Raw genomic sequence first — 23,883 nt, 5'->3', positions numbered from 1 at the left:
GTAAGTACTGCAAAATATTTATCTTTCTACCCACCGTCTTACTCCCATACATTTTATTTTCTAATGTAAATCATTTTCTCACCGCTTTTTGTCCTCTATCCTGTCACACACCATTTCTAACATGAGGTGATTGGTGGGCTACCTGCTTCCAGACATGTGACATCCTTAATTTTGTCACAACAATGCGATGAGAAGAAATCCAGGGTAGCTTTCCTCTAATTTTTCTCTGCCTTCAATCTCCCTATGGAGCTCAATGTACACTTGCTAGTACCTCCCAGCAAAAGTCAATGGAGAGAAATTAGGAACAAAGGTACTGCCTGATATTTAATTATTGTTTTTCAAATGCTTAAGATTAATAGTGCCTTCATTTTTTGACAGGGGTCCGATAAAGCAACACAGTCCTTTCACCTTCCAGCTCACTGGGTACAGTACCCACCACAGGATGCATTTTCTTGCTAGGATGCAGGGGAGCGGTTCTTGATCTAATTGTCATGTAAAGTGGGTTAAGTTGAATACATATCTGTAACTTATCACACTACTCATCCTTGTGGTGAAACGTCCTCCTATTCGTGTTTAACATGATGTTACTTTCCTTCGGTGTTTGTGTTTGTACTCATTGTTTCACCTCTCAGTCTTGACCAATTTGATTCACTCCGTGATCTCAAGAAGCAGCTTGATGCTGCAAAGGCTATGGGCATTGACAATATTCTGGCAATGGTACTGAAAGCTTCTGCTCCAGAATGAGACACGATCCTTGCATAGCTGTTGCATACAGCCACAACTCTGCCATCTACCTGACCATGTTCTGCCCACAAAAAGCAGGACAAATTCAGCCAGAGAGTGGTGGGTCTGTGGAATTCATTGGCACAGAGGGCGGTGGAGGCCGGGACGTTGAGTGTCTTTAAGACAGAAGTTGATAGATTCTTGATTTCTCGAGGAATTAAGGGCTATGGAGAGAGAGCGGGTAAATGGAGTTGAAATCAGCCATGATTGAATGGTGGAGTGGACTCGATGGGCCGAATGGCCTTACTTCCGCGCCTATGTCTTATGGTCTTAACCCGGCAAATTACCCCATCAAACATCCGCAAAGTGATGCAAGGTGTTGTCGACTGTCCAACAAACCGCACCTACACAGCAATAACCTGCTTACTGACGCTCAATTAGGGTTTTTCCAGAGCCCTCAGCTCCTGACCTCATTACAGCCTTGGTCCAAAAAAGGAAAAAAGAGCTGAATTCAAGGGGTGAGGAAATAGTGACAATAGGCTACAATAACCTGGCAAATGCAGGCACGTTGGTTTTATGGAACCTATTTTCAATGAAACAGTTCAGTGGTGATTTTACATAAAAATTATTCAAGTAAATGAAAAGATTACAATTAGCAACTGCAGCAGTGAGAATAGTCTCATCTTACTTTAATGTTGCACACTTGTTTAACACACTATACAGTTTACATCACATATAGTTGTTGATGTGATTCTCATGTGTAACATATCTCCTGGTCAAAGTACAATTGCCAACCAATAAAACACCAGTTTCAAGTCTATAGATTGAAAAGAATCATAAATGCTACAGCATGAAGTGGGGAATGATAATTATTCTTCTGACTCCATTTGGTAGCAATGGGTAATCTGGTTTAAGTGCTATATGAAAGAATGTCTTTCTGACTGCAATGCCATGATCTCCACAAGTGATAAACCTGAAACAGGTAATTTGTTCGGAAGAGCCTCATCACTTTTCTCCTCCGTTCATGTCAGGCGATTTGGATACTTCTGGATGTCTGGAAAATAAAGAGCGTGTGGTAACTACTGCTCCAAAAATAAATATATTTCTTCTGCTAAAATACATAATTAATCCTGGTGCGTAAATCTTGGCAAAATAATTTTGTGACTGCTTTAAGTCCAGTCTGGGCAGCTTTGTTTCTGTTGAGTGCCTGACTAGTTCTTAACATCTGTCATAGGGGAAATGTTAGAAACCATTATTAAAGATGTTATAACAGGGCACTTGGAAAAATTCAAGGCAATCAGGCAGAGTCAACAGGGTTTTGTGAAAGGGAAATTGTGTTTAACAAATTATTGGAGTTATTTGAAGGAGTCACATGGCTAAAGGAAAATTAGAGGATATCCTGTACTTAGATTTGCAGAAGGCATTTGATAAAGTGCCACATCAAAGGTTATTGCGTAAAATAAAAGCTCATGGTGCAGGGGGTAACATATTGGCATGGATTGAAGATTGGCTAGCTACCAGGAAACAGAGTTGGCATATTGGGGTTTTTTTTCTGGTTGGCAGGGTGTGATGAGTGGTGTGTCATAGGGATCAGTGCTGGGGCCTTAACTTTTTACAATTTGTATAAGTGACTTGAATGAAGGGACTGAAGGTATGGTTGTTAAATTTATTGGCAACATGAAGATAGGTAGGAAAGTAAATTGCAAAAATGACCTGAGGTTCCAAAGGGATGTAGATAGGTTAAGTGAGTGGGCCAAAATCTGGCAAATGGAGTATAACATTGGCAAATGTGAAATTGTCCATTTTGAAGAATAAAAAAGAAGCTTATTATCTAAATGGTGAGAGATTGCATAGCTCTGAGGTGCAGAGGGATCTGAGTGTCCTAGTGTAAGAATCACAAAATTATTAGAATGTTACCCTTTATTGTAAGAGCAATTGCTTACAAAAGTTGGGAGGTTATACTTCAGTTGTACAGGGAAATGGTGAGACCACACCTGGAGTATTGTGTACGGTATTGGTCTCGATTACGATCCCCGACCAGATCCCAACAGTAGCTAGGATAATGAATCAAAACCCTAATATTTTAGTTTAGTTTGTAAGACTGTGCGGCAAGAATACTCCAGGAGTGATTGCATGAAAAAGAGGGATTTGATATTGTAAAACAAAACTTTATTATTAACATAGTATTAAAATCTTAAACCTCACACCCGAAAATAGCCCTTAAACAATACAAGTAAATAGGATACTCTTAATTACTATCTATTCCCAATTAAACAACAAGAAAGGAAAAAACATACAGCTCTCAATCCGTCCTACATCTCAATAGCACAGAGTAATACTTGCTCTCCAGAACAGAGTTGGCTCCTGTTAGAACCCCTGGTTGTATGTTCAGCCTTCTAGAAAATGAGACATGGTTATGTGTCGGTGAAGTTGAAGAAGGAGCCAGGTGATGAAGGGTCCTTGACTTCACTAAAACCCAAATAAATACTGTATAAATGTAAATGGCTGCTGCTTATAATAAGACTGTTAAGAATGAAAGACGAGCTTTCTGAGGATTTGCTTTGTTGCCCGTTCTGCAGGGAGCCAAGGAGTTTGTGGTGCCCTCGAGGGAGCCGGGCAAGTTTTACTGTCTCCCACAGAGCCCTCAACAATTCAAACAGCTGTTGATGGTGGGAGGATTAGATAGGTAAGCCTTATGCTAGCTGTGAATGTTTGAATAATCAAAGTGTTGATCTGACCTCATAAGACTAACTACAAGAGGATTTAAAACCATGTTGCAAACCTATTATCGGAATCAGTGCCAGGGATTTGATTGCTAATATTTGTTCTGTACTACCCGTAAGGTACTAGACAACAACATATTTTCTGTTTCCATGTTTAATAATCCACAATTTTTCGAATGTCTCGAGAATGAGCTGGGGGGGGGCATTCTCATAGCTACATGGAACGCGAGGGGACTCAATGGGCCATTAAAGAGATCCAGTGTCGACTTCCGGTGGCGACCATGGAGGAATAGATCGCACATTCGACAGCCCCTGCTGAAACGGACTTTCGGACCTTTTCCCCAACTTTTCTCAGACTTTAAGGGATAGATCGGTGTAGTGGACGACATTAAGAAGGATTCCCCTTCCGATGTATGGCTAATTGGACTAGAAGTGGCCGTGTGAAAAGACTCAACCCAGATAGAGTGAAGCAGTCGGAGCTGGGACCGCGGCGCAGCATGGCAGAGGGTCAGGACCAGGGAGCGGTGGCTCGGTGGTCTAAGGAGCAGCAGATGAAGTTCTTTAAGGACTGTTTCGCTGAGCTAAAAAAGGAAACGCTGGACCCGATCAAGGCTGCGATCGATCAAGAGGTTTTGAATCAGGCGGTCCAAGGGAAAGCGATACAAGAAATTGAGCTGAGGTTGTCCAGCCAGGAGGACTATCTAACCGTGCTGGAGCACAAGGTGGAGGTGTTGGATGAGCGCCACAAGAGAATGCAGGACTGTTACCTGGAGAACGGGTCCAGGAGGCAGGACTTAAGGATCATTGGCCTCCCTGAAGGAATTGAGGGGTCGATGTGGCGAGCATGCTGGAGACGCTGATGGGGCCCGGGTCGTTTTCTCGGCCCCTGGAAGTGGACGGAGCGCATCGAGTCCTCGCAAGGAAGCCTAAGGCGAATGACCCGCCGAGGGCCATGGTGGTGCGTTTCCACCGCTTTTCGGACAAAGAACTCGTCTTGCCAAGAAGGAGCGGAGTAGCAGATGGGAGAACAGCGAGATGCGCATCTACCAGGACCTGGGAGCAGGGCTGGCCAAGAGACGTGCTGCGTTTAACCGGGTGAAGGCGATCCTCTTCAAGAAGGGGATGAAATTCGGGATGCTGTATCCAGCGCAGTTGTGGGTTACACACGAAGACCGGCACTTTTACTTTGAGGCACCGGACGATGTATGGTCTTTTATCAAAGAAAAGAAGTTGGAAGCGTCTTAAAGGACACCTAAGTCTTGAAGGAGTTATGTGGCGGCGGTTTGTAATTTTTGTAATTCTTATATCGGTTCAAATAAGACTGTATGGGGTTTTGGGTTAAGTATTGGGCTGGGGCGGTGGTCTGAGGGTGCTTTGTTTTTGCAGAGATTGGATGCAGAGGGGGGAGGGGAGCCCTGACGTTGGTGCTACCTCTGTGGGAGGTTGGGTCTGGTTTCAAGCGATTGTTTCTTCATTGGTTTATGTTAATTTCTTTTACTTGAGGTTGTTTACTTACTGGGGACTGCAATGTTTTTAAATGGTTTATGCATGTCGGGAGAGGGGTTCGAACAATAGGGAGACAGCCTGTTTGGCACCAAGGGCGGGGGATGTTAGGATCAGCATGGGTCAGCTGACTCTTGGAAGCATGGTGGGGGGTGCACATGTGCTAAGATGGTGCTTGACCTGGGGGGTTAGATTTCGGGGACTGTTGTGGGGGGGAGTGGGGGAGGGGGGAAGTGGGAGGCTGCTTCGCTGACGGGGAGGAACTATTATCGGGGAACAAAATCGAGGTCGAGGGCGGTGGCTGCTTGTGGGGGAGCTCAGGGAAGCGGACACATCTAAAGATTATTGATCAGACGAGATTGAGAAAGGGGTGGGTTGGTTAGGTGTTTCACTCTGGGCTGGACTCAAAGACCAGGGGGGTAGCAATATTGATCAGCAAGCGGGTGGTGTTTGAGGCTGGAAGAATTGTGGCAGACGAGGGGGGTAGATATATTATGGTGAGTGGGAAGCTGGAGGGTGTAAACGTATACACTCCGAACTGGGACGATGTGGAATTTATGAGACGGGTGTTAGGCAAGATCCCGGACCTAGAGTCTAATGGCTTGATCATTGGTGGAGACTTTAACACGGTCATTGATCCCGATCTGGACCGGTCAAAATCCAGGACTGGAAGAAGGCCAGCCGCGGTGAAGGAGTTGAGGGGATTTATGGAGCAGATGGGAGGGGTAGACCCGTGGAGATTCGAACGGCCGAGGGCGAAGGAGTTTTCGTTTTTTTCTCATGTCCATAAAGTTTACTCCCGCATTGATTTTTTTTTTGTTCTAAGCAGGGCGCTAATTCCTAAGGTGGCAGGGACGGAATATTCGGCGATTGAAGTCTCTGATCATGCCCCGCATTGGGTGGATTTGCGGTTGAGTGAGGAGAGAGGGCAGCGCCCGCTGTGGAGGCTGGTTGTAGGGTTATTAGAATTACCTGGTTACAAACGATATGGGTGAGGTATCAGCAGCGGTAGTTTGGGAGGCTCTGAAAGCAGTTGTAAGAGGGGAACTAATTTCGATTCGGTCCCATAGAGAAAAGGTGGAATGAGCAGAGAGGGAGAGATTTGTGGAGGAGATACTTCGAGTGGATAGGAGATATGCGGAGGCCCCGGAAGCGGGGCTCCTGAGGGAGCATCGGAAACTACACGCAGTGTTTGAGTTGTTGACCACGGGGAGGGCGGTGGAGCAGTTGAGGAGGGCAAGGGGAGCTGTCTACGAATATGGGGAAAAGGCGAGCAGGATGTTGGCGCACCAGCTTAGGAAGAGAGAAGCGGCCAGGGAGATTGGGGGAGTAAGGAATAGAGAGGGCGACAAGGTATTAGACCCAGGGGGGGGTGAACAATGGTTTTAAAGAATTTTATAGTAAATTATATGAGTCGGAACCCCCGCCTGGTAGAGAAGGGATGAGGCGATTCCTAGATCAGTTGAGGTTCCTGAGGGTGGAAGAGGACCTGGTGGAGGGGCTGGGGGCCCCGATTGAGGCAGAGGAAATTGTTAAAGGACTGGAGGGCATGCAGTTGGGCAAGGCTCCGGGGCCAGACAGTTACCCGGTAGAATATTATAAGAACTTCTCAGAGGTGTTGTTCCCACTGCTGATGAGGACCTTTAATGAGGCTAAAGAGAGGGGAATCGTCCCCCCAACGATGTTGCAGGTCTTGATTTCGCTCATCCTTAAACGAGAAAAGGGCCCAGAGCAATATGAGTCATATAGGCCGATCTCGCTTTTGAACGTAGATGCCAAGCTGCTGGCAAAGATTTTGGCCGCTAGGATTGAAGACTGTGTCCCGGGGGTGATAGGGGGGGACCAAACCGGATTTGTTAAGGGTAGACAGCTCAATGCTAACGTTCAGAGGCTTTTGAATGTAATTATGATGCCCTCAGAAGGAGAGGAGGCGGAGTTGGTGGTTGCGATGGACGCGGAGAAGGCTTTTGATCGATTGGAGTGGGAGTATTTTTGGGAGACGCTGGGAAGGTTTGGGTTTGGGGAGGGCTTCATCGACTGGGTGCGATTGCTCTACCAGGTGCGGTAGCGAGTGTGTGCACGAACTGGCTGAGGTCGGGGTACTTTAAGCTACACCGAGGGATGAGGCAGGGGTGCCCCCGTACCCTGTTGCTGTTCGCTCTGGCTATAGAGCCGATGGCCATGGCGCTCAGAGTATCAAGGAAGTGGCAGGAGCTGGTTCGGGGGGGGAGCACCGGGTTTCGCTGTACGCGGACGATCTGCTCTTGTACATCTCGGACCCGGTGGAGGGGATGGGGGAGGTTATGCAGATCTTGGGGGAATTTGGCAGGTTCTTGGGGTACAAATTGATCCAGGCAAGGGGGCAGGAGAGGAGACTGAAGGAGCTGTCACTCAGGATGGTAGAGAGGAGCTTTCACTACCTGGGAATACAGATGGCTCGGAAATGGGAGGCATTGCACAGGCTCAACCTAACCCGGCTGGTGGAGCAAATGGAGGGGGACTTTAAAAGATGGGATATGCTCCCGCTATCGCTGGCGGGGAGGGTACAGACCATGAACATGACGGTGCTCCCCAGATTTTTGTTTGTCTTCCAGTGCCTCCCCATCTTCATCCCTAAGGCCTTTTTCAAGCGGTTAAACAAGATTATTTTGGGCTTTGTATGGGCGAATAAAACCCCGTGGGTGAAGAAAATGTTGTTGGAGCGCAGTCGGGGGGAGGGTGGGTTGGCGCTGCAACTACTACTGGGCGATGAATATAGCGATGATTAGGAAGTGGGTAATGGGGGAGGGGTCCGCATGGGAGCGGATGGAGGCGGTGTCATGCCAGTTTAGGAGCACTGGTAGCGGCACCTCTGCCGTTCTCGCCGGCCCGGTACTCCACTAGCCTAGTGGTGGTGGTGGCATTGAGGATCTGGGGGCAATAGAGGAGGTATAAGAAGGTGGAGGGTGCGTCAATCTGGACCCCGATTTGCAACAACCACAGGTTTGCGCTAGACAAGATAGATGGCGGGTTCCGAAGTTGGCAGAGAGCAGGAATTAGGAGGATGGGAGATCTATTCATATATGGGAGTTTTCCCAGTCTGAAGGCGCTGGAGGACAAGTTCAAGCTGCCGCCGGGGAATGGTTTCAGATATTTACAAGTCCGGGACTTTCTGAGGAAACAGGTGTTGGCTTTCCCGCTGATCCCGCTATGGGGGATACAGGACAGAGTAGTGTCCGGTACCTGGGTGGGGGAGGGGAAGTGTCAGATATCTATCAGGAGTTGTTGGAGGCGGAGGAGACCCCGGTGGAGGAACTGAAGGGCAAGTGGGAGGAGGAGCTAGGTAGGGAGTTAGAGGCGGGTCTGTGGGCAGAGGCCCTAAGCAGGGTTAATTCCTCATCATCATGTGCTAGGCTCAGTCTAATACAGTTTAAGGTGGTACACCGGGCACACATGGCGGCGAGGATGAGCAAGTTTTTCGGAGTAGAAGATAAATGTGCGAGGTGTGTGGGAAGCCCAGCAAACCATGTCCACATGTTTTGGGCATGCCCGAAGCTTGGGAGGATTCTGGCAGGGGTTTGCCAAGTCATTGTCCAAGGTGCTAGGTACGCGGGTGGTGCTGAGTCCAGAAATAGCGATCTTTGGAGTATCAGAAGACCCGGGAGTTAAGGGAGTGAAAGAGGCCGACATTTTGGCCTTTGCCTCCCTGGTAGCCCGGAGACGGATCCTTTTAATGTGGAGGGACTCGAAGCCCCCGAGTGGAGACTTGGGTCAGTGACATGGCTGGGTTTCTCAAGCTGGAGAAAATAAAGTTTGCCTTGAGGGGGTCAATGCTGGGGTTCTCTCGGAGGTGGCAGCCGTTCGTCGACTTTCTCGGGGAAAATTAATATGCCAGCAGAAGCAGCATTCTGAAGGGGGGCGGGTAGGTGCAAAATGGTTAAGGGATGTACAGAAGGGGTTGGGTGGGAAATGTCTAGTTTACCATGTTGATGTTTATGTTATTATTGTTTTGTTTATTATTATAAAAATGTTGCAAATGCTTCAATAAAAATATTTTTTTGAAAAAAAGAGATCCAGAGTCCTCGCCCACCTTAAGAATCTGAGGCTGGACGTAGCCTTCTTACAAGAAACATACCTGACAGATAGGGACTGACAGGGGGTAAGGAAGGGCTGGGTAGGACAAACGTTTTACTTGTGTTTTGAAAGCAGGTATCCTTCGGGTAAATCTATGCTGCTCTCCCTCCAAGCCCCCCCCCCCAAAAAACACCAGGATACAGAAGGAGGAAACGTGAAACGACTCCTACCACTAAGTGACAGGGACCCTAGTGGAACCCAACAGGCTGTTCTGGAAATCGAGCATTATTGTACAAATGTAAATACTATCCAGTGCTAGAGCCACAGTCACTGCTATAGTGATGGGAAGGGGCCCCAGGCTGGCCGTTCAAACTTATGTCATTGTAAGATCCTTTATGTGTGAAACCCAGTTGATTTTTTTGTTTTCTTGTCTATTCTGTAACTGTTATTTGAAATACCAATAAAAAAAATTTCAAAGAAAAAAATTAACAATTGTCGTTTGTGGAAGTGAGTTCGAAACTTGTAGCACCCTGTGTGTGAAGAGGTGTTTCCCAATTTCAAGATGCACCATAGAAAGCATCCTATCAGGCCCAGGACCGCAAGAAACTTCAGAGAGTCGTGAACACCGCCCAGTCCATCACACAAACCTGCCTCCCATCCATTGACTCCATCTACACCTCCCGCTGCCTGGGGAAAGCGGGCAGTATAATCAAAGATCCCTCCCACCCGGCTTACTCGCTCTTCCAACTTCTTCCATCGGGCAGGAGATACAGAAGTCTGAGAACACGCACGAACAGACTCAAAAACAGCTTCTTCCCCACTGTCACCAGACTCCTAAATGACCCTCTTATGGACTGACTTCATTAACACTACACCCTGTATGCTTCATCCGATGCCAGTGTTTATGTAGTTACATTGTATATGTTGTGTTGCCCTATTATGTATTTTCTTTTATTCCCTTTTCTCATGTACTTAATGATCTGTTGAGCTGCTCGCCGAAAAATACTTTTCACTGTACCTCGGTACACGTGACAATAAACAAATCCAATCCAATCCAGAAAGGTCTGTCATGGTAGCACAGTGGTCAGCACTGTTGCTTCACAGCGCCAGGGTCCCAGGTTCGATTCCCGGCTTGGGTCACTGTCTGTGCAGAGTCTGCATGTTTTCAACGTGTTTGCGTGGGTTTCCTCCGGGTGCTCCGGTTTCCTCCCACAGTCCAAAGATGTGCAGGTTAAGTGGACTGGCCATGCTAAATTGCCCTTACTGTTCAATAAGGTTAGGTGGGGTTTCTGTGTTACAGGGATGGAGGTGTTCTTTCCAAGGGCCAGTGCAGACTCGATGGGTTGAATGGCCTCCTTCTGCACTGTAAAGTCTATGATTCTATGAGTCCAGGTATCACTCGGGTAAATCTATGCTGTTCCCCCTCCAAAGCCAACATAATATAAATGTTACATCTTTAGAAAACAGTAAAGGCTTATGTTCACAGAACAATGTAATTTCTATAAGCAGATCTTTGTCTCCTTTAGTGTGCACGGCATGAAAGGAGAAGCGGACTACAAGACTAACAGTCATCTATTGATTGGGGGCTTTTGCAAATGCTGTCCAACATACATGTACCAAAGTACAGTGAAAAGTATTTTTCTGCGGCCAAGGAAACGTACACAGTATGCACACAGTAGAAAAAAAAAAGAGGTGTCCATTTTTGAACGGAACAAATGCATGTCAGTACCATTGTGTATTATGTTCTATAATCCAGCGTGAAGTAAATAGCAATAAAGTTCTGGTCATCAGCCTGAGCTAAATCTTGCTATCAAACTTGCCAACTCATCAAAATGCTTCCCGGAATAATGTCATACGTAGGGCAAGTGATTTGTTATTACTTCAATCTATGCTTTTCACACTTGCTAACTTTTGGTTGGCTCTTAAATCGTAATTTGCTCTGTTTGTTTAACCTTTGCTCTAGAGTCGCCAGGTATCTTTATGATACTGCCATGAGGTTCAAGTTCAAGTAATGATCAATAACGCAACACACCAATTAGTAAGATTCAACTCAAAACACATTTATTATACACAGTAAATCACTACTGATGCATAAACTCTATTTTCTAGACTATTCCTATCACTTCTAGGCCTATACTTAGCTTCGGAATTGGCCCACCAGGTCAGGGGAACAAATGGCCTTACGTTCGGGTCCTGAGTCTGCAGGATTCAAAAGCTGGTATGAACTGGTAGCTAGGAGCGCCTATCTCGTAGCGAGCGTTGACTTGAGACTTGCTTGGTTGGCGGCCGCTGGACAGTTCACTCTCGGGGGTTGCTTTGCGTTGCTGAGTGACCCTGTCAAGAAGGACGATTTGAAATTGGGGGCTTTACTTTATAGTCCCCAGGGGCTTCCCACCCTTCGGGGCGGACCCCGTACCTGGTTCCAAGTGATTGGACTGCGTTCCGATCACTTGGATCGATTTCTCCAATACTGGAGTTGTTCCCTGATCGCTGGGCGGTCCCTAAATGTCCGTTGGCCTTCCTTTGTCTTGGCTCCTGCTGGTGCCGAGGAGTCTGGCTTGGCTTTATTCACCTTAACTGTTGCCATTGTGCCTTGGAATTGCTCATTACTATGTAAATGGCTGCTGCATTACTATGCAGATGGCTGCTGGGTTCAGTGCTGTCTGGTTTCTTACAGGTTTTAATACACATGATTTCTGTATTTGCTAGTCTTTGCCTGTGTTGTCTGAATTTCCCTTCAGCCTTTGCGGTTCTCCATTTTAAGTTGGGAAGTGGCCAACCCAGGTGGCTACAACACCCTCTGTGGTCCTCAATGCAGATTTGCAGTTGTTGAGCAGCAGAATGTGCTGCCGGCAGTAAATGTGAAAGTTCATGGGGCATCATTACCCTTGGTCATCAGTATTCACCATCTTACCGCACCAGTGAACCAAAAACAGAGTTTGCGACTACTGTATGTTTAAGGGTAAAACTTCCTTCTTAATGAGGAAAATTATTGATCGGGTGATCAGCAAGCAAGCATAAGCTTTAATTTTTCCCTGAAGTTTTATTTTGCGTCTGTTAATTTATTGCGCTGATTTACTTGCAGGTACTTCCAAGTGGCTCGTTGTTATAGAGATGAGGGTTCAAAGCCAGACCGACAACCTGAGTTTACCCAGGTGAGCTATGGTGAGTTTGGAATTAAAGGAAAGATGGGATCGTAAGAATGTTAAAAAATCCTTTATATTGTGGGTGTTAATGACATTTTAATCTCCATCGTGACAAATTATTCCATTTAAATAGTGAATATAAATACAAAAACTAAGCAAAATATCGGACACTCTTTGCTGTAATCACTAGCTAAAAAGGAATGCTTCTAAACTCAGCATGTTGCTTCTCCACCTAACTGATAGAAGAAATATTATTTAAATTATACTATCACTGATCTCCTTGTGTGCATTTTAGATAGACATTGAGATGTCCTTTGTGGATCAGGCGAGGATCCAGAAGCTAATTGAAGGGCTGATCGTGTACTCCTGGCCAGAGGAAAAAGGAGACATCGAAACAGCTTTCCCATCAATTACTTATGCAGAGGCCATGGACAGTTATGGCGTCGACAAACCTGATACTCGATTTGGAATGAAGGTCAGTCTTCTCTGGATGAAACATATACTTTTAAACCATCTTTAGAAGTTAGATACCCTGAAATACCCTAATGCATTTTGGAAGGTCTAATGCAGGTAGGGAATATACAGTGAATGGTAGAACCCTCAAGAGTATTGAAAGTCAGAGAGATCTAGGTGTACAGGTCCACAGGTCACTGAAAGGGGCAACTTGGTGGAGAAGGTAGTCAAGAAGGCATACGGCATGCTTGCCTTCATTGGCCGGGGCATTGAGTATAAGAATTGGCAAGTCATGTTGCAGCTGTATAGAACCTTAGTTAGGCCACACTTGGAGTATAGTGTTCAATTCTGGTCGCCACACTACCAGAAGGATGTGGAGGCTTTAGAGAGGGTGCAGAAGAGATTTACCAGAATGTTGCCTGGTATGGAGGGCATTAGCTATGAGGAGCGGTTGAATAAACTCGGTTTGTTCTCACTGGAACGACGGAGGTGAGGGGCGACCTGATAGAGGTCTACAAAATTATGAGGGGCATAGACAGAGTGGATAGTCAGAGGCTTTTCCCCAGGGTAGAGGGGTCAATTACTAGGGGGCATAGGTTTAAGGTGCGAGGCAAGTTTTTTACACAGAGGGTAGTGGGTGCCTGGAACTCGCTACTGGAGGAGGGGGTGGAAGCAGGGACGATAGTGACGTTTAAGGGGCATCTTGACAATTACATGAATAGGATAGGAATAGAGGGATAGGGACCCAGGAAGTGTAGAAGATCGTAGTTTAGTCGGGCAGCATGGTCGGCACGGGTTTGGAGGGCCGAAGGGCCTGTTCCTGTGCTGTACTTTTCTTTGTTCTTTGAAAGGTATTTTTTAATTTAATAACAAAATGGGAGAGATGTTGTGGAACAGTGTTTCCCTGTCGAAGAGCCACTCCGAACTGCAACTTTCTATCTCTTGAGACTTTAAACAAAAACTTGAAGTTATCTGTACCTTTAAAGTAGTGAAACATTGCAAAGGTCTTAAACAAAATTTGTATAAGGAAACATTAGAACAATTTTCAGGAGCATCTTAAAGAAAGAGGGTGGTGGAGAGAGTTAAGAAAGGAATTCCAGGGTTTCAGGCATATGCGGAAGAAAACATGGGTGCCAATTGTGGGCAATTAATTTGGAGACCCACAAGAGGCCAGAAATGGAGGATTGTTGGGCTGCAAGAGGTTACAAAGATAGGGACGGGTGAGGGTGAGAATTTTAAAATTGAAGTGCTACAAGACTAGGAACCCCTGTAGATCAGGAAGCACAGGGGAAAGGAGTGAACAGGACTGAAGTTTGGTAGGGTAGAAGAAGGAAATCTGGCCGGAGGAGCAGTGGAGTAGTCGAGTCTAGAGGTAGCTAAGGCTTGGACAGGGCTATTGACAGTTGATGATTTTTGACAGAGATACAGACTGGCATATAGGTGGTCTTGATGATGGAAAAAACACAGAATTGGACGCTCACTTCAGATCGTACGACCCGAATGGAATGCAACACTGGGCGGAGTTTTACCAAGATTTGTCAGTATGAAGCTCTGTCTAAAAATTGGCATGTACCTTCAGAAACACAGCCGAGTTTTCAGACCAGATTTTCTGGTGCCCTCCACCACCACCACCACCATGGGGCTCCCCAGAGGGTGGAACTGCCTGGCCATGTCCCTCGCCACCCTGGGCCATACTTACCTGTGCGCCTCCAGCATGTCATCACAACTGGTTTTTGTTTTTGAAAGCCAATAGTGATTCGCCGTGGTGTGACGTCACACCGGCTGGGTGAGACAATGTGGAGAGGGTGGAAGTAGTGGCATTAGGCCCTATAATGAAATTATTGTAATATACGCTAATCAAGCTCATGCCCTTCTTGGGCATGTGAACCTGATTGTGTCATCAGAGGGGGACAGGGACAGTCTGAAACTGAAATCTCACTGGCACAAATCCTGTTTTTGGCCTCTCATGAGATTTTAACAAAAAATATTTTTATTGGTTTTACATTTATTTCCAATAACAATAATGGGAATCTACAAAAGTGTATATACAAAAAGGAAACAAAGTACATGATAAACAAACAGGTATAAAAGAGTAATATATACATAGGTGTGGGACCCCTAATTTTTATGCCCCCGGTGATCAGATACCGCATTTGTACTGTTTTAATTATGCACATGCTGCCTCCCATAATACCATGCTCGTATTAAAACCTACCAGCAAGCGGGTTTGACATCAACCGGGCATGCCTTGGCATTATTGTTGTGGTCACGCCCATGCACGTCCCACTACTTGTTCCTTCTGGCTCCCTGCTTGCCCTTTGCTTTGCTTGACGTCCTCCCCAACTCCCCCTCCCTATCCTCCCCGCTCCCCCCACCCCACCCTCTTTTCTTCCATTGTCCGTTTTGGTCCTCCCTCCCTCCCCTTCACCACTCCTCCCCTATTTGTTGCTGATCACAAGCAGGTCTTGGAATAGGCTGGTGAATAGCCTTCACGTGTTGTGGAAGCCTTCCTCGATCCCCGAATGGCAAATTTTATTTTTTTCCAATTTAAGGAATTCTGCCAAGTCAGACAGCCAGTGTGCGGCCTTGGGTGGCGCTGCTGATCTCCAACCGAGAGAGAGTCTCCGGTGGTTAATCAGAGAGGCAAAAGCTAGGGTGTCTGCCACTCTCCACGTAGAGTTCTGGCTGTTCTGATACCCTGAAGACCACCACTAGCGGGCATAACTCCACCCTCACCCCCGCAACCTTGGACATGGCCTTAAAAAGCCTGTCCAGTACCTGACTAGGCTGGGGCAAGACCAGAACATGTGGGTGTGGTTGGCTGAGCCTCCCTGGCACTATTCACATTTGCCCTCCACCTCCGGGAAGAATCCAATCATGCGTGTTCTGGTTAATTATGCCTTGTGCACTCCCTTTTGTTGCGTTAGGCTCAGCCCTACGCGTGAGGAGGGGGAGTTCGCCCTGTACAGTGCTTTGAACCAGAGTCCTTCCACTACCTCCCACTTCTTCCATGTCTCATCCAGTGGTGACCGTACCTTCTCCAGTAGTAGTCCGTACATATCCACATAGCCGTCCCCTGGTTCGCCCACGGTCAGACATCTGTTCAGTAGGGAGTGTCCTGAAAGCTGGGGGAACATTGCTATCTTCTTGAGGAGGAAATTCCTCATCTGGATGTACCGGAGCTCAGCTCATTCCCTTTCAGGAGTTGGAGCTTGTCTGTGAGTTCCCCTGGGGTCACTACTCTGCCGTCTACTTATAGGTCCCCTACCGTCAGTATCCCTTCGTCGTATTAAAGGATACGCGGGGTATTGGATTGTCGCGGGGTGAGTTTGCGGTCTTGCAGATCGGGACCATGCTGAACATTGCGACCGGACCGAAGTGGTTTGTAAGTTGGTTCCATGTTCTCAGCGTGGCCACTACCACTGGAATCGTACTTGGTTGGGAAAAATGGGAGTGGGGCCATGGCCAGTGGTTGGAGCGACTTCCCCGTACAAGTGCTCTCCTCTATTTTTACCCACTCTGGCTCTTTGACCTATCCCCGTATTCTTTCTGCGGTAGCGGCCCAGTTGTAGAATACGAGGTTCGGGGGGGACAGGTCTCCAATATTTCTCCTTCTCTGTAGTACGCTCTATCAAATCCTTGGGTTCTACCACCTCCACACAAACGGCATGATTAATTTGTCTACTTTGGTGAGGAAAGCCTTGGGGATGAAGATCGGGAGGGATCTGAACAGGAAGAGGAACCTACCCCCCCCCCATTGCAGGTTCACAGGGAAGATTTCGCTCTTGCTCAGGTTAAGTTTGTAACCTGAGAAGATTCCAAACTCTTTTAGGAGTTCAATTATTCCTCCCAGACTGGCGAGGGAATTTGAGATATAGAGGAGCAGGTCATCCACGTAGAGTGAGTTTCTGTGCTCCCTGTTTATCTTCTGGATGCTACACCCCTTTGCTGCTCTAAGGGTGATAGCCAGTGGCTCGATTGCCAGGGCAAATAACAGCGGGGACACCAGGCATCCCTTCTTTGTTCCTCTGTGCAGCTGAAGTATTCAGAGCTGGTGGCGTTAGTCTGTACATTCGATATGGATGCGCTGTACAGTAGTTTCGCCCACGAGGTGAAAGCTGGTCCAAACCCAAACCTTCATGAGGTACCTCCATTCGACTCTGTCGAAGGCCTTCTCTGCGTCTAGGGAGATGATCACTTCTGGTGTCTCCTCCCTGGATAGGGCCATGATCATGTTCAGCAGGTGCCTGATGTCTGCTTTTGACAAAGCCCGTCTGATCTTCTGCTGCCACCTCCAGCAAGCAACACTCAAGTCGCCTCACCAGGTCCTTTGCCAGAACTTTAGTATCAATGTTTAGGAGTGAGATGGGCCTGTATGACCCACACTCGACCGGGTCTTTGCCTTTTTTAGGGATCAGTGATATCGAGGCCTGCGCCAGCGTGAGTGGCAGGGTCCCTCTCAATAGGGAGTCGTTGAACATCTCCCACGGGTGTGGGGCCAGAGCTGTTGCAAACTTTTTCTTGAAGTGCACCGGGAATCTGTCCAGACCCGGTACCTTCCCCAACTGCATGGAGTTGATGCTCTCCATGACTTCCCCCAGTTCTAGTGGTGCTTCTAGACGCTGTTTCTTTTCTTCCCCCACCGCTGGTATGTCCAGGGACCGTTTCATCTCTGAGTCCCTGTCTGGAGGCTCGGTGGTGTTCACCTCTTAGTAGAAAGTCGGGAAGGCCTCATCGATCTTGTCTGAAGCTGTGACTAGTGTACAATTCTCGTCTTTCAACTGTGCTATTTCCCTCGTGGTGGCCTGCTTTCTCAACTGGTGAGTCAACCGGTACTGGCCTTGTCCCCATGTTCGTTAAAATTCCCCCAGGGCTGGTGGAGTTAGTGTACTGCTTTCCCGGTGGAGAGTAGGTCAAATCATTTGTAACTTTTTCCTCTCCTCCAGTAGTTCTATGGTCAGGGCCATGGAGTACCACCGATCCACCTCCAGTATGGATTGGATCAACTGTTGCCTAGCCGCCCTCTCCTTCCTGTCCCTGAATGCCCTGTACGCTATTATCTCCCCCTTTTTCACTGCCTTCAGTGCCTCCCAAAATGTGGAGGGTGAGACCTCCCCATTCTGGTTGCAGGTTACATATCCATCAATGACTTGTGACATTCTCTCGCAGAACGCCTTGTCGACGAGGAGGGAGGGCTGTGTCCAGCCTCCATGGAGGGGTCACTTCGTCTGGCCAGTCTCTAACCTCACATCCATGTAGTATGGAGTTATGCGGAGCATTCCGCTACCACACCCCTGAAAGCACCCATTTCCCTACTATGATGAAGTTGATGCGGGAATATACTTTGTGGGCTTGGGAGAAGAAGGAGAACCTCCAGGGCTCCACCTCCCCTATCTGTTCCATAAAGGCATTCAGTTCCCTTGCCATGGCTGATTGCTTCCCCAATTTGGATTTGTCCATCCATGGGTCCTGTACGGAGTTGAAGTCTCCCCCATGATGAGTTGGTGGGAGTACAGGCCGGGAATTTCTGTCATGGTCTTTTTAATAAAATCTGCATCATCCCAGTTAGGGCATATATATTCACAAGTACACCGGTGCCTCTTCCGCGACACCGCTGACCATTACATACCGTCCCTCTGGGTCCGTCATCGTACTCGTCACTGTAACGGTGGTCCTCTTCCTGAACAGTATGACCACCCCCTAGCCCTCATCCCGTAGCACACTTGGTACGTCTATCCCAGCCAATTCTTTCTTGCCCTCAGTCAGTCCTTTTCCCTCAGGTATGTCTCTTGGAGGAAGACTACATCGGCTGTCAGAATTTTCAGGTGGGCAAAGACTCTGGATCTTTTCACTGGGCTGTTAAGTCTCCTGACGTACGTTCCAGGTGACTATCCTGATGGGGGTTTTTGTGCTCCTGTGCCCTCCGTGTGGGGTCAGCCATACTAACCATGTGGACGTGCCCCTGTACTCCGAGATTTCCCTTTGTCTGGAGACCAACCAAGATGGCCATTGTTGTCTTCTTTGTTCTGGCTGTCCGCCCGTGCGATCTGTTGTAACCAGCATTCTACCTTCCCCTCACCTGTTCCCTGATTTCCCCCTGGGTACCACTGCCCTCACCGATCTCTCCCCCTCCTGTGCCCATGTGGGCTCTGCTCCCCTGCCTCTCCCTCCCTTGCCCCTCTCCCTGAACTATTATTATACCCATGCAGCCCTTCTGCCAGGCGGTCCCTCTGTCTCGAGAGCTGCGCCGTGGTTCCCCTCTCTTCTTACTTCCATGTGCTCCCATGCCCGCCAGTCCAGGACCCCCCCCGCCCCGAATCCTTTCCTCCAATCCTTCATCCATTTTGTCGTCCCCCCTCCCCACCCCCCGCTCCTTTCTTGTTTCGGTATCCCTCTGTTAACTCACCTCAACCCCTGCCCTTGACGTGCAGGTGATCGTTCCAGAGAGGGCCAACGACAAACCAGATACTAAACAAACGAAACGAAAAGGAACATCCATTACTGCTGCCTTTACAGACAGTTTTTCTTAATGAATTGATCTGCTTCTCCCGGCGTGTTGAGGTAATACTCTTTGTTACCATTTGTCACCCAGAGTCTTGTGGGGTACAGCATCCCGAACAGCACTTTGTTCTTAAACAGAGCTGCCTTGGCTCCATTGAACTCGGCCCGGCATTTGGCCAGGTTTGCCCCAATCTCCTGACATATGCGGATCCTATGCCTTCCCCATTTGCAGGACCGCGTGTTCCTCACCCAATTCGAAATTCACTCCTTGTCCTGGAACTTGTGCAGCTTTGCAATGATCACCCTTGATGGTTCTTCTGTTTTGGGCTTTTGTCGGAGCGACCTATGGGCTCTGTCCACTTCTGGGGGTTTGGGGAAGCTGTCTCTCCTGACCAGCTTCACTAGCATCTGCGCTACATAAACTGTTGGGCTTCTGCCGTCCGTGCCCTCAGGTAGCCCAATGGTCCTGAGATTTTAGGGCAGGATCTATTTTCTTGGTCCTCCATCTTCCCCTTGAGTGTTCCCTGGGCTGCTACCAGCCTTGTCACTTCTGTTTCGAGCAAGGCGATCTGATCATTCTGGTCAGTGGCTGCTCTTTCCAATTCCCACACTGTCGGCTCCTGGGTCTCCAACCGCCACTCCGTCCTCTCCAGTGCCCTACGTTTTAGATGTTCTTGTGCTAGAAGTTCCATCCACTGCCCCGTTGATGGATGCGCTGGCGTTTGCGTTGGTGATCCCTCCGGTCCGCTATGTCCTGCTCTGCTTCGCTCCTCGTGTCCACAGTCTGAGTTTTCCTCTCCTGACCCCTGCCGTTCTTGCTGTCTTTTCTGCTTCCTGTTGCATTTGAGGGCATTTCCTCCAGTGGTTGTTTGTTTTGGGTGGGAGGGGTTTGTTTGGTTTAATGGTCGATTTTGAGGTTAAAAGGACCCAAATTACAGTCTCTAGAGGAGAGCCACCTTTTGTGCAACTGTTCAGCACATCGCCATCACCAGAAGCGTTATGGCCTCTCGTTAGATTTAGCAGCCATTAATAGATTCGTGCTCATGGTCAACAGGGCTGTTAGATCATGGTCAGTGCTCTTCGTTATAGGAATTATAGTGACCAAGTTTGTTAAAACTCTTCTTCTATAATATAATGCAAAGACTATTTGGAAACAAATAGATAAGTTTGGAAAAAACAGATTCAACGGAATCCTTTCTGATTTGTCTGTTGCTCACTCTGGATAAATGTTGTGGGCATTAAGGAGATTTAAATGTGCTCTTGTACTTTTAAATTGATCTTCTAATCTAATTTTGTTAAAATACACAGATAGTTGACATCAGTGAAATATTCATGAACACGAAGATTTTGTTCCTGTGTGATGCACTGTCCCACCCATGTGGTGCTGTACGGGTCATCTCCATCACTGATGGGGTGGTAAGTGTAACTCAATCAAGGTCAGCTCACAGACTGTATAACAATCTACCATCTAAATGTGTAATTTAGCAGAGAAAATCCCTACTCAGTCATTTACCTCGATATATATTCGATATTACTAATATATTCTGATCTCTGTGTTCTGGTTGTCGATCTAATGCATTTCACAAACTCACTACTTATAGTCCAGCCAGTCATCCCATGTTTTGCACAGTCAATCTGAATTAGTTTTGCAGAATGGTGATGATTAGGTGCTGTGGATTAGTAGTACAACATTATATATAACTACCAACAAACCTGAGTCCCTTGTCTCAGTTGTGCTATTAGAGAGGCATGTAATACAGCCCCACGAGTTGGAGACAAAATTCATAATGAGTTGCCCACGGTGCTCTTGCATGTTTCCTCTTAGTCACTTAGTCTAGCTGCAGCCACCCAGAATAGAATAAATGAAGAAGTGCTTTTATCTGGTGTTGTGTATAGTGAAACACAGCGAGGGGTGGGAAGATGAAACTTCTTAGGAGAAGAAAGATATCAAGAACAGATTTCATCAAAGGAAGTATTACTTCAATTTGTGTGAGATATGTGTAATTTATTTTTATAAAATATGGTTTCTTTATAAGTGATGTGGAGATGCTGGCATTGGACTGGGGTGAGCACAGTAAGAAGTCTTACAACACCAGGTTAATGTCCAACAGGTTTGTTTCAAATCACTAGCTTTCGGAGCACTGCTCCTTCCTCAGGTGAATAAATGTCAGATTCATTCACCTGAGGAAGGAGCAGTGCTCCGAAAGCTAGTGATTTGAAACAAACCTGTTGGACTTTAACGTGGTGTTATAAGATTTCTTACTGTTCTTTATAAGTGATTTATGGAAGTCCTGATTGGGGTATAAATCATAGTAACAAACCAGTAAAATGAGGCTATATTCAATTTTTAAAATATGCAACTGGTTTTGTTGTGGTGTATCTCATTTAACCACTTCAAACAGTGTAGAGTCAGAGGTTGCAAGTTCCCAACTCTTGATTTCACACACCAGCGAGTTAATCTCAGTCATTCAATCATAGGGAAATGCTGAGCAAAAGTTAGACGTTTCTCCAAGCTGAGGAAAGAAAGTCTGAGGGAGAGTCACCGCAGACTGGCTATTTTGATACAACTCCCAGCAGCTGTCATTGAGCCCCAACTTTAGATCGGAGAGCAATGAGTCAAATTGTACTCTTTCTGTATAATTGTATTAATACTTACATTCTTGCTTTCAGAAATACTTGAAAAAAAAGGATTTAGAAAATTTTACCGAATTGGCAAAAGCGCAGTTTAATCAGGTAAGACAAATGTTTTTTCATGAAGCCTAATGAAAGGAAGACTTGCATTTATATGTGCAGCTTTACCCGGTAGCGTCCCCCTTGCCACCACATCCTCAAACATCTCCACCAACAGCGGAACCAGCCGGTCTGCAAACTTTTATTAACATTTTAACGGGAAGCCATCTGGCCCCAGTGTCTTCCCCGTCTGCGTTTCCCTTATGGTCGCCCGAACCTCCTCAGTCCATCTCCACCAACAGAGGAACCAACCAGTCCGCAATAAAATTTCATTAGGAAACCATCTGGCCCTGGTGGCTTTTCCATCTGAATTTACCCTGTGGCTGCCCGAACCTCCTCAGTCACCAGTGGCTCCTCCAACTGCTCCATATACTTCTCCTCCACCATCGGGCACTCCAATCCCCCCCAAAACTTCACCATAACCAACTTATCTCCCGGCTGCTCTGATGTCAACAGCTTTTGATAAAACGCTTCAAATACCCTATTCACCTTCTCCGGAGTGGACACCAACCCCCCACTCACCTCTCATATCTGAAGAATCCCCCAGGAGACCGCCTGCTACCTAAGCTGGTCAGCCAACAAACAGCTGGCCTTCTCCCCATATTCATACATTGCTCTTTTTGCCCGCCTCAACTGGTGCATCGCCTTGCCTGTGGACAACAGATCAAACTGCGTTTGCAGTACCTTTCTGCTGGCCAAAAGTTCTGGGGTGGGAACTTCCAAATACTTGCCATCAACCTCCAAAATTTCATTTATCAGCCTCTGGCACCCCTCCTTTGCCTCCTTCCCAACCTCACCTTACACGAGATTATCTCACCTTACACCACCGCTTTCAAAGCTCCCCACATCACCGATGGTGAGACCTCCCCATTTTTAGTAAACTCCACGTACTCATCTATCACTTTCACCTTCTTAATGCAGAACCCCACGTTAGCTAGCAACCTCACATTCAAACTATGCTGGCCGACACGCCGGCCTCCTCTCCAATACCACATCCACCAGGTGTGGGGTAGGATTAGAAATGACGATCGCCGAATACTCCGCCCTCCTTACCCCCGCCAACAAGAACCACCCCATGACATAAAAATTGATCTGAGAGTACACGTTGCGTACCGGAGAAAAGAAAGATTAATCTCTGCTCCCCGGATTTAAAAACCTCCACGGACCTACTTCCATCCCCCCCTCACACACACGCACACACACACCCACCCCCCCACCCCCAAATCTCCTGCATAAACGCAGCCAACACCCTTGCAACCCCCAACGGGGCCAACGACCTTGGCCTAGACCGATCCACTCTCAGGTTTAGAATTATTATCAAGACCCCACCGAAATCAACTGATGTGTATCCATATTGGGCAGCTAACATGGGCGAAATTCTCCCCCAACGGCGCGATGTCCGCCGACTGGCGCCAAAGACGGCGCCAATCAGACGGGCATCGCGCCGGCCCAAAGGTGCGGAATGCTCCGCATCTTTGGCGGCCGAGCCCCAACATTGAGGGGCTAGGCCGACGCCGGAGCGATTTCCGCCCCGCCAGCTGGCGGAAATGGCGTTTGTTGCCCCGCCAGCTGGCGCGGAAATGCGGCGCATGCGCGGGAGCGTCAGCAGCCGCTGACAGTTTCCCGGCGCATGCGCGGGAGCGTCAGCGGCCGCTGAAAGTTTCCCGCGCATGCGCAGTGGGGAGAGTCTCTTCCGCCTCTGCCATGGTGGAGGCCGTAGCGGAGGCGGAAGGGAAAGAGTGCCCCCATGGCACAGGCCCGCCCGCGGATCGGTGGGCCCCGATCGCGGGCCAGGCTACCGTGGGGGCACCCCCCGGGGTCAGATCGCCCCCCCCCCCCCCCCCCCCCCCCCCCCCCAGGACCCCGGAGCCCGCCCACGCCGCCTGGTCCCGCCGGTAAATACCATGTTTGATTTACGCCGGCGGGACAGGCAATTTCTGGGCGGGACTTCGGCCCATCCGGGCCGGAGAATCCAGCGGGGGGTCCCGCCAACCGGCGCGGCCCGATTCCCGCCCCCGCCCAATCTCCGGTACCGGAGACTTCGGCGGGGG

General features: G+C 48.0%; 1 protein-coding gene across 1 annotated transcript in view; it reads left to right on the top strand.

Annotated features, from left to right (window-relative positions):
* dars2 (aspartyl-tRNA synthetase 2, mitochondrial) overlaps nt 1-23,883 on the top strand; it is a 121,708-nt gene that overhangs the window by 54,443 nt on the left and 43,382 nt on the right. Inside the window, exons 8-12 of the mRNA XM_072511684.1 lie at nt 3,303-3,409; nt 12,088-12,157; nt 12,444-12,623; nt 20,411-20,518; nt 21,773-21,835. Of these exons, the coding sequence (XP_072367785.1) occupies nt 3,303-3,409; nt 12,088-12,157; nt 12,444-12,623; nt 20,411-20,518; nt 21,773-21,835 (528 nt within the window). The remainder of the gene's footprint in view (nt 1-3,302; nt 3,410-12,087; nt 12,158-12,443; nt 12,624-20,410; nt 20,519-21,772; nt 21,836-23,883) is intronic.

Source organism: Scyliorhinus torazame, chromosome 7, assembly GCF_047496885.1.
Source record: "Scyliorhinus torazame isolate Kashiwa2021f chromosome 7, sScyTor2.1, whole genome shotgun sequence".
Lineage (NCBI taxonomy): Eukaryota > Metazoa > Chordata > Chondrichthyes > Carcharhiniformes > Scyliorhinidae > Scyliorhinus > Scyliorhinus torazame.
The sequence above is the reverse complement of the archived record's forward strand: the minus strand, read 5'-3'. Positions and strand labels throughout refer to the sequence as shown.